General features: G+C 37.9%; 1 protein-coding gene across 1 annotated transcript in view; it reads right to left on the bottom strand.

Moving 5' to 3' along the window:
- Positions 1-1,030: 1,030 nt before the first annotated feature.
- Positions 1,031-11,270, bottom strand: part of LOC140933759 (M-phase inducer phosphatase 1-like) — a 14,376-nt gene continuing 4,136 nt past the window's right edge. Inside the window, exons 6-19 of the mRNA XM_073383395.1 lie at positions 11,260-11,270; positions 10,591-10,725; positions 10,047-10,112; positions 9,405-9,443; positions 8,087-8,218; positions 7,756-7,805; positions 7,434-7,491; positions 6,342-6,450; positions 5,650-5,681; positions 4,882-4,944; positions 4,136-4,228; positions 3,228-3,358; positions 2,598-2,715; positions 1,031-1,956 (exon numbers count right to left, since the gene is read on the bottom strand). The exon at positions 11,260-11,270 is cut by the window's right edge and continues 205 nt beyond it. Of these exons, the coding sequence (XP_073239496.1) occupies positions 1,816-1,956; positions 2,598-2,715; positions 3,228-3,358; positions 4,136-4,228; positions 4,882-4,944; positions 5,650-5,681; positions 6,342-6,450; positions 7,434-7,491; positions 7,756-7,805; positions 8,087-8,218; positions 9,405-9,443; positions 10,047-10,112; positions 10,591-10,725; positions 11,260-11,270 (1,178 nt within the window). The 3' untranslated portion in view covers positions 1,031-1,815. The remainder of the gene's footprint in view (positions 1,957-2,597; positions 2,716-3,227; positions 3,359-4,135; positions 4,229-4,881; positions 4,945-5,649; positions 5,682-6,341; positions 6,451-7,433; positions 7,492-7,755; positions 7,806-8,086; positions 8,219-9,404; positions 9,444-10,046; positions 10,113-10,590; positions 10,726-11,259) is intronic.

Raw genomic sequence — 11,270 nt, forward strand, 5'->3', positions numbered from 1 at the left:
CATAAACCTCATGAGGTGTCCGAGGGGGTTTAGGCCGATGGGATGTAATGCTAACCGTTACATGACGTCACGTCCGCCATATTGTTGGTGCCCGCCAAAACAATGTAACAACGCCATGTCAGTCTCCCGACCCAGTCCTGCGGACTTTCTTTTGTTCCAATAAATTCAAACAGGTGCCAGGCACGTGAATGAAAACGCTCTTTTGAATGTATTTATGTAAAATTTCTATCAGCTTAAAGAAAGGAGCCTCTGAGAACAGGTGCGCGAATTTTGCGTAAACATTCAGTTCACGTACCTTATTAAAGCGTTTGATCCCTGGGTATCAACTTAAGACTTTTTTCAAGCTGCTCACTTAAAATCACATGAAGATTATTAAGCTAGGTGCAAACGGACGCAACAACTCCCAACATTGTCGAGAGTTGTTGCGTCCGTTTGCACGGAGCTAAACGTTTGACCAGTTTCAAAACATTTGCGCAACAACTCCTGACAACATGCAACAGGGTGTGCAAACGTACCCATCATGTGACATCCAACAATGTTGAGGTCGTTTGCACGGGGCTTTAGACATTTTGAGGTTCGCGTGTGGGGCTGGGCTGGTGTTGCGGAACTGCACCATGGGGATTAACCACAGGACTGTTTAGAAAACAAGGTCGTGCAGGAAACTGGTTCAAAATTTGTCTCTCAAAACAGAGAAGGCACCTCCACACAACACCGACCCAATCTCACCTCGCGAAATGGAGAACTACATTGTGTACACCTCATCAGGTGTTAAGGGAGCTTTAGGCCTACTCGTCCCCAACCTCGTTCCCAGGGTTCTCTCCTACCCGTCCCTCTCGCTCTATAGGGACGGGTAGGAACCCGGAACTCTGGCAACGAGGTTGACTCGTCCCAAGCGAATAGCACGGCAGCGCAATGTTTACTTGGGGGCAACAAGAGAGCACAACACTCCCTTTCTTCTTCCATCTGGCGCACTCATCTCTCATTCTAAAAGTGACTCAAAGGGAAGAACAAATTTGAAACCACCAACCCACTCAACCTTGAAATACTTTATTACGCATTCTAAAAAAACATTTTTATTTACAAATTATTTGCCACGATAGTCATGCCAAAACAAACAATAAATACAGCAGAATCTTGTTAAGAATATATTACAGAAAAAGAAAAATAAGAACAAAATTAAAAGTATGGTAAGGGAATTATTTGTCTATCAATCTGCCTGCAGATTATAACTTGATTCCTTTTGATATGTAGCACAAAGTAGGCAGGCAGATAATTTAACACAGGACAGTCATGAGTAGAATTATTGACATCATCAAACTAATATGGCAAGCTCTGTCAACCTAAGCCACAGCATTTTAGTTACTGTCAAAGATGTTGATAAATTATTCTCGTATTTTGGATCATCAAACAAGCTTTATGCAATATATTATGCTTCTAATTTAGTGAAGCAGAAATGGCAAAAAATCCAAATTATTAAATAGATCTTTCATTTGATGGAAAAACTTTCATTCTTCTTATGCGTGGAGAGGAGAAATATTTACAGAGAAGGCAATTTTGAGTATTTTAAGCCGGAAAATTTTAATTCCTCCAAGTTTTCAAAGAAAAAATAAGGCAGGTTTAGAGGTGTGAAATTCTCAGCAAATATTTCGTCGGCGTAGTGTTCACTTAGTCAACAGCTCGTATATTTTAAGGCGAATTGAATAAAGATGTTGTCAAACTCGTTCCCAGGGTTTCCTTACTCGTCTCCCTTTCGCTCCGGGGAACGCGGTTGACATGTAAGGTGCAAAGCAGCGAAGACAAGTAAATAATACAAATCTAGCAACGATATCCAAGCCCAGGACGGAGACCTTTTGTTAGAATGTTTCCCTCAGATTTCGATCGTTTCGAAAACCTCTTTAGCTCTTGGGAAAAATTTTCGTCTATCATTGGCAGATAACTCTGGGGTTCGCAGTATTCCTAAAAAAAAAAAAAAGATTAGCGATGCGTTAAATTTTGATTCTCTCGAAATTCAGAAAATGACCTTTCCCAAAATGAGGCTAATAATTTCAAATACCGTAAATGATCGATTAAGCGCGGCAGCGCTTATTTCATTTTTCCCTGTTATAGGTGCGGAGCTTATACAAGAGCGGCGCTTATTTCAACTACGGGTAAAACACTGAGGAGAATTTAGAAAGAATTAAGTCAAAATATGTACACCTCGAACCGTTACACGAACCCAGTTTCAAGAGTTTCCTAAGCGATATGATTTTTGTCTCCTTATATCGAGCGCCGTAACAAAGGTGGGTCGTTAATTTTAAAAATACCCAAATTACGCCGCGGCGCTTATTCGAAAGCGGCTCTTATTAAATTATTTTCTGTAAAGGTGCGGCGCTTAATCGATCACTTACGGAATACAAAATGTTTCCAAAAACGGCCCTCCCAAAAAAGGGTTCTTGACCCAACAAACTGTTCAAATTAAGGCCAGATTTGTTTTTAGTTTGCACAGCTACAGTTTTCACTGAAGAGACAATATGTTGAAAAATCACCTACCAATTAATAAAGAAATGAAGATGGAATTGTTATAAGATTATAAAAACCGACAATGTCAGTTACGTTACCTTGCATTTGTTAAAGAACGCTTTGTAGCCTCCTTCAATTAGGTACAGTTCTGGGTAAAATAATTCTGGGTAATTGAACATATGCAAGTCGCGGTCCTTGTTCCGTAAAAATCGACTCCTAAAAAACAAATGAAAACTCGATTAAGCAATCTTCTTAAATGCTTTGCTATAACTGCAGTGATTCTGTTACCTCTGCGCCCTGCGTCCCAGAGACAAAAATCCTCAAAGACGCAAGAATTAATAATTCATGGAATGTGTCCCGTTGCCAGACGCAAAGATCGATCGATCCATCTGAAGATTTTTTTTTGTAGAATATCCTGTTCGTGTGATTTCTGTGGCTCTTCTTGTGGTTACGTTTTAACAACCCATATTTTTTAGTCTTTGTTGTGCTTTACAATAGAAGCAGTATATTTTTATTTCAGTAAACTGTAATGGCAGAGTTTTGGAGTCAGATTAACTGTCTGGTTACATAAAAGCCCAATTTACGATTCTTTGTTTTTTTGAACTGGGACTCAATTTTTCACAAGATGAGTAACCCAGGACTAATCATAACTATTTGTAACAAAATCACTGTACTGCAAAAGATGAACAGTTTTTCCTGACTAATGATAACGAATTCTTTCAACTCACATGTCAGGTCCTCTCTTGGATGAGAATTCACAGTGAAATATTAAAATTGTCTTCTTTCCCGTCAGACTTTTCTTCGGCCTTTCAATAAATTCACTGAGCATGTCCTCTTTGGTGTAAATGTTTACGGCTCCCTGTATCGAGAAAAACGCAACGTTCAACAGCATTCCTAAAATTATGATCTTATTGACCAATGAAAACGTCACATTAACTTATTCTGTCACAACTTGTGAACAAACTAGAGAGCTTAAGCAACGACGACGCGGACGGCAACGAGAACGGCAAAAAAGCAATAGGTTTGATTAGCAAAAACAACAACTTTGCACGTGCATCACGCTTTTTTGTACATTTCTTTGCCATCATTGCCCGACTACAACGTGAAAATGCCTGAATTCACGTTTTGTCGAGGAGGGGAACACAAGACAACAACTTTCTTTTCTTTTCCTGAACTTTGATACAGTCCTTTAGAATTCAACTCCAAAAAACATTTGCCAACATTTGACGAAGTAAACGAGGTGGAATAAGCGCGATAAAGTTTGAAGAGGTGCAAATTCACTTTTTAAGTGACGTTTTTGTTGCCGTCGCCGTCGTTGTTGCTTAAGCTCCCTGGACTGTGTACGGTCAGGAAGCTTCTAACGTCAACTGTACCACCGTTGTTTTCATCTTTGTTGCTTTCCTACCTTTCAGGATCAGTCTCCTCTACTAACAATGGCTGCAGTCTCTAAGAATCCAACGCGAGGAACAACTTCAATTAACGGCAATTTGAGCTGAGTTGGAATAATCGCGATCGAGTTTAAAAAAACGAATTTTTCTAAATAAGGCTGCTATGAACTTCTCAAAAGAAAATCGTCTTTTTGGAAGGATACGTATTTTGATCTTGATTATTAAACCATAATAATTTTAAATCACACCTTGATGTGACCACCTTCATATTCATAAGGATAGCGACAATCTATGATATGAGCTTCTACATCTGGGTATTCACCCTCCAGAACACGAGCAACCTGTAGAAAAGGAAGCAAAAAAATGAGTGGTTGAAAATTCTTCTCTTAAGACATTAATAAACGAAATTGTTCTTCGTACACCAACACAATTTTGAAAGTTTCGTCAAAGCTTTCACCTTCAGTTGGTTTTCACTTGAAATGAATCGCGAGTAGAGATAATACTTCTTTTCTTTAAATATACAGAATGATTTTGCAACCTCAGGCTAGAAATATCAGTGACGATCACTGACGAGTTTTGACAGTTTTCGAGAGCTTCAACCGAACTTTTATTTTATCGATGATTGTTTACCGCCACGTACATTTAAAACAACAACAACAGTTCATTTCTACTACTGTAGACAACTAAACGAATTTACAAGAATTATAGATAAATGAATAAACAGTAGATACAGTAAAACTAACTTGAGATGAAGAATGTGTATTAATCATGCCTTGGAACAAAACCAATCGAATGCGATCAGGTAATGTGCCTTAAAACCGCGGGAAATCACCGATGTGCCACTCGCGTCAAGCCGTTTTTTTCTTCTGGGCGAAATCCCAGCGGGGGCAATAACAAATTAACACACCTGATGACTGGCAGCATGGAAAACAAAATGCACAGTTTTCCTTGGTACCTGTCATTAGGTCCTCATTATTTGTTATAATGACATTACCGTTTCTGGTGTTAAGCACTTCAAATCTTCATGTTGCCCGGGTATAGATGGAAGGGTGTAAGGCTGAAAAAAAAGTAAAAAGCTAAATCAGGTTTGTTCTTGTTTAATACTGCAAATTTCGATCATTTTTTGGTTCCCGCAGTACCTCGATAGACTGCTCAAAAATTACCACGCTGCAAATTCCCATCTTCCGTCCTTTCGTAACAAGGATTTCTTCACTAAGTCGTACTTCCATAGGACTGTTAGGGTTTAAATGGTCTTCCTCATTCTTCCTCAACAGTTTAAAACTTTTCTACAAGCTCACTACAAGACCAGGCTAAGTTTCTATCAGCCGCCATAGCATTCTTATCACGCAAACCCTCAAATTGAAATAACTCAGTACAGCCAGGGCTAATTGAAGATTGTATTCCTTCACAGACATTTTTTTTTTCATCCGATTTTAGTATGTCTGTCTTATAGTTTTATAGGGGTTGAAAGTCAATTGGGGCTCCTTCACTGTTTTCATCTCCTGTCGGCGTGCTCTTGTTTGTATGTATGTAATTTCTTTCTTGACAAATATAAAGAAACTAAACTAAACTAAGTTCGACTTCAAACAACTCGAGAATATTACAGCCACAAAGTAATTATATCAGGTTTTAATAGATCATTAACGATCGTCATGATAGTTTCTGCATGATTTTGGGTTTCTCTTGATTTGCTGAAGAAAGGAAAGAAACGAAAGGAACTTCAAAAATTGTAACTGCATTCCAGTTTAATACATAAACCTACCCCACTGAAATCTCCTACAACATTTTTTTGACCTGAATAAAAATGAATGAAATAAACACAATCAGAAATAGGAATGCATTTTCCATCCGACGCATCTAACTAGCAGGGCTTTTAATTGGGCGCCACAGAAATATTACAATACTTAGGCCAAAAAATACAAGGGACCTTTACTGACGGCTTTCTACAAGGACGAAATTTAACGAGAATTTTTTCGCGTAAAAAAGGCACGCCGGAAAGCGTTATTGTACTCCCCTTTACAAGAAAAGCTAGCACGATTGTTTTGAATTGAAGAAGCTTAAAAAATAATCAGCCATTAACATTTGATGACTTGTCTCTGCCACAGACATTTTTGCAAAAACTCGTAGTAGAATGACGATGGTATCACATTTTCCCGCCAAAATGACGCTGGTTCACGCGCAGGCACTACAGTATTGAGAAAATCTCGTTCTTGTGGTCGTCTTCATCTTATAAACTAAAGATCTCTAAGTTGAAACGAGGAAGAGTCTACTGACACTAGCACTTTGCATGCACAACAGGTGAGCGAAGGCACGAGCGAGGCGGGCCTGGAGCGCGAGACACGGCGCTTTCCCCCCTTGCGCGTGTATGGCACTTCTCGCACACTTCGCGCGCATAGAAAAGGCGAAAAAATAACACCTGTTATGCAGGCTAACTTTGCCTTTTTATAACCCTACCCGAAGCATCAAGCATGTTTCCCAGATCATCATGATGTTCAAACGTTGCTGACTGTGATCGACGTAGGGAACAAGAGCTGGGATCTTGCGCTGGATGGAATATTGCCTCCTGTCAAAACATAAGAGCACAGTGAAATGTAGATCAATGCTGTATTAAAAGGAGAATAGACCCTGTGTTTGGTTTTCGACGCCATCTTGACGAGTAGGCAAACGCGTGAGAAATTACAGAGATTGTATTAGAATCTAATGACGAATAATTTCCGTAGAACGGCTATTCTGAAAAAAATATGATATGTAAACTAAAGCTTCAGTCCTAGGGATTCTCCTGAAAAACTTTGAGGGCGTTACATGCACTAGAAGACCTAGAACCACTTTTTAAAATTTGCTATACATTTGTCTGTAAGAAAGGCCCGGGAAAATTACAGACGAATATATGGAAAATCTAAAGCAAGCCTCTGGAGAAATTTAAACACAGGTACGCCCCCAAATTTTTTTTAAGGACATCCTTTGCTTTGTGGCTTTAGTTTACAATTGATATTTTTTTCAGAACAGCCGTTTTACGGAACTATTCCACATTAGATTCTCATACAAACACTGTAATTTCTCTCACGTTTGCCTACTCGTCAAGATGGCGTCGAAAACCGTGACAAGGTCTATTGGAAACAGGATCTAATAATTACCGAATTTTGAATTTAAGCTACACTTCAAAATCAACACTCAACACTGGGTAAACAAAGTTAAGGACATGTTAATTCCATTCCAAACTCACATTTACCACTTGGGTAAATAATTCCTAAGTACTGAAAAATGGCTACAAAAGCCTGAAAGAGGTTTCAAAGATGGTTTGGGAGAAATGAGTTTAAGCGAATATTCAGATTTCAATATAAAGTTCAGACAACTTGAAGTCAGACTTTAAAAGAATCATGGCTGCACACTGTACAGCACCTTATTATTTTCTTTCACCTACTGCTTGCAATAATTTGGTGTCTGGATCTTCAATAAACTTGACACCATGTTAAATTAATTGACAATCCACTGTACTGCATGTTGAAGACGAACAACGATTAACAAATAGCTGGATAGAGTCCCTACCATTTCAAGCAAAGATGGATGATTTGCAGAACTTTCAATCACTGACATACATCTCTGCCTATAAAAAGGAAATAACTGTGAGAAACATTTCCTTTACTGTGAAACTCACAAAACCATGAACACCAGAAATATTTATGGAATGTTATTGTGTTGCGAGGAAATAACCAATAAGGCATGAGAAAACTAAACCCCAAACAGCAACGGTAATTAGTTTCACCACCACACAATTAACATTCCTGAAATTTTTCATGTGTTCAAGGTTTTCTGAGTTTCACAGTAACGCTTGTGCATAATTGAAAGTAAAATGCAACCAATTACGTACCTTAGCTTCTTTCTCAAGTTTGGACTTTGATCTTGTCTTGGATTGGGCCTCTGTACAAACAAAAAGTTAAAAAGATATATACTGTAGAAAAAATCCTTTTGAAATAAACACCTTGATTGAAGAAAAAAAACCTAACAAGTGTTCAAATTCAGAGATAAAATACTTTGTTTGAACTCTATCTCTATCTCTTTCTCTCTCACTCTCAGCTGTGACATTTAACATTAGGTGATCATGCACAATAGTTTGCCTACAAATTCACCATTACTCAACTTTTTCCTGCCTTGTCCCATCACAAACAATGAAGCCTATTATATGAAATACACTTTAGTACCTTGAGGGCAAAGGATTTAGATCTCTGTCTCATAGCACATCTTTCTTTTGTTGGACTCTCTGATGCCACAGTGTAGGCTCTGTTTCTTCCGGCATTGAATAAATCTCTAGGCTTATAACCTGGCCCTGATGCCTACAGAATGGTTATTATACTTATCATAAATAAATGCACTGACAGAGATCAATAACATTGTCAATAAAATTTTTAAGTCAAATACACTTCTAAAAACATGTCAACACAAGATAAGTTCTGCCATCTTGGTCATGAAGGATAGATGCAAAAGGGCTCGTCGTTTATTACCTGTAAGGGAGGGCCCAGCCATTTTGAGAAAGCTGGAAGATTTCAAACTGACCCACCATAAATTTTACATAGTGAAAGTGCCCCCTCTCCCAATTGCTGTGGAAACTAAAAACATTCTAGCTACATATCATCCTGTAGTTCACCACATACTTTATCTACAGTCGTGTTTTTAAGATTGGTGTCTATACTATTTACAGCTGTTATATTCAATTCCAATTCACTCTTGTTACTGCATTGTACTACTTTCATAAAATTTATCATAATGACCCCCCAAATAATGGCCCCTTATCTGAAAATGAACTCCCCACAACCCAACAAGATTTTGAAAATGATCTCCCAGCAAACGGGCTGGCCCCCTCTCACAGATAATAAACCACCCAGCCCAAAAACATCAGAAAAACTGACGTATTGAAGGGTTTAAGGTTTTAATTGGCTCCTGTACTTCCTGAGTACAGCAGAAAATAGAAGGAAACTTTAATAGTTGTTCAGGAAACACTTGTTGTTTTATTCCAGGCCCTCCATCAAGTATTAATTAGAAGCTGGTTTGAACTGAATGGAATCCTTCACTAACAATAATATTATTGTTAAGTGTAGTGACCAAAAATTTTGTTTCTCTGGGAAAGAAAACATAATGAAGTCAGTCTTGTACATGTATATGTTTCTTGTTCATGAATGTTAAATCAAACCATGTGCTCTCAGCCAACTAATAAGTCGCTCGTATTTACTGTAAAACTGATACATATGCTGTGTTTTAATTTCATATTTTCGGTTTTAAATTTTATTTTTCTTTGTTTCAAACTGTTTATCATAAATAACCATTCCCCAAAATACTGTTACAATAAACTTAAACTCAGAATAAAATTAAACCACAATGTGAATTACATGCATTATTGCATGAATTACAGATGACAAGACTTAGTACAGTACCACGATATGTATGATATCACTCACTAGATGATGAACATAAGCTTCAAAACAAGACTTCCTTAATTTAAAAGCATTTCAAAATCATTACTACCTTGGGTGTGTCCCCAGAACTTGGCAATTCTTCATCTCCCTACAGGCACAAATTTAAAAAAGAAGTTCCATGTGATCAATTGGCATGCGGTAGACAAAAAAATTCCACAAAAACTAACATAGAAACTCAAGTCCAATATGGCACCAGAGGTTATGCCAGTAACTTGCTATAACTTAGACCCGTTAATTAATTTAATTTATTTCTACCATCTTGATTCCCTAGTTGTGGTTTTACTCCAGCCATTCATGAAGTTTTGCTACTTCAAGGACTTGCTCACCATCTCCAGGGTGTGTCGAAAAGGAGACGATTATTATTTTATTCAAACAAAGTCTAACTTAGGCCGCAGTTTAGGAAATCTTTGGACCTCCAGATCTCTTCCTCTGTGAGTTATTATAAGAAGCCAAATACTTTTCTAGTCTACATTATATGGTTTCATGAAACTGTTCGCAATGAATGGTGTTTACATAAAAGCATTCAGCAAACTGAAAATGGCCTAGAACATAGTTTTGTTAAACTGCACTCAGACTAAACTCCATTTAAATAACCACTGGCCCTTAGTATTTAATGAGATAAATAATATTTTAAAGCACACATTTTTGACTCTTTAACTAGTTTTACCACTATCCTGGAAAAAACACACACCTCTGTTGATACCAGTGGAGCGCTGACAAGGTCTGTTATTCCTGATGGCATTTGAGAAGCATCATCCTGTTCAGAAAATAAAACTCATCTGTAAAGCAAGTCACTCTGGAACATTTTGCCGTTTACCTAACTGGGCACCACAAAATAAAAAAATCTGGCATATTTGCTTCCCAACACTCACCAACAAACATATGATCAGAAATCCATCCATTATGGTTAAAATATTGTTTCCATGATTGACGAACCTTACTTACATGTAACATTAAAGTAACATTTACTTAAATGGACTTTTCAGGGCATCCTTTGCCCAAGGAAGGCTAGCTCCAGGAACCCCCAATGTTACCCCACAGCTACCAATCTAATCAACTGCTGCCTTCTAACAAATTCCATCTAGGATATGTACCTTAAATTTTTAGGAATATCCTGTGGGTCCACTCAAACAGCAGGGCTTGCAACTATGTGACACCCGTGGCAAGGGTTTATGCATTACAGTAGAAGAAGTGGTAGATTTAATAGTTATTATTTTCTAGTCCAGATGACATACCTCTTTACTTTGTTCTTCAACTAAATCATCAATAAACCCATCATCATCCCCATCAGCCTCAAAATCAAAGTCACATGTTCCACTGTCTTTACTGTCAGATGGGGATGATGAAATATAAAATCCTTTGGATAGAGCCTGTGAAAAAAGTTCAAAAAACAGATAACTACATAATTAAGTGTACAGGGTGATAAGTAAAAAAGTCTACAAGGACATAATGGCAAAAATTGTCTCTTGATATGTTTATTAAGCCAACCTATCCGGATCCCAAAATACATGTTGTCCTTTATTATAGTTTACTGGTAATCTCTAGGGTGCAACTTTCTACAGTCAAACCTCTCTACAACAGCCACCTTGGGGACAGACGAAAGTGGCCGTTTGTAAAGAGGTGGCAGTTGTAGAAAGGTTTTAAACAAGAGTCAATGTATCACGGATTTTTTGTCGGTCCACGTGGACGAAAAAAGTGGCCGTTAGCACTCTGAGGTTTGACTGTGCTTTGAATATAAAATCTAAACTAATATTTCAAGGGTCCTTTAAATTGATAACAGTAACTGAAGAATAATTTCAAAATAATGGCTCAAAATACCGGCAGCCATGACAGCTCATTTATCTATCTGGTAAATGTCGATAAGCAAACCACAACAACCCAAATGTGGCAAAAAATGATCTTACCTGCGGTGAAG

Source organism: Porites lutea, chromosome 4 (assembly GCF_958299795.1).
Source record: "Porites lutea chromosome 4, jaPorLute2.1, whole genome shotgun sequence".
Taxonomy (NCBI): domain Eukaryota; kingdom Metazoa; phylum Cnidaria; class Anthozoa; order Scleractinia; family Poritidae; genus Porites; species Porites lutea.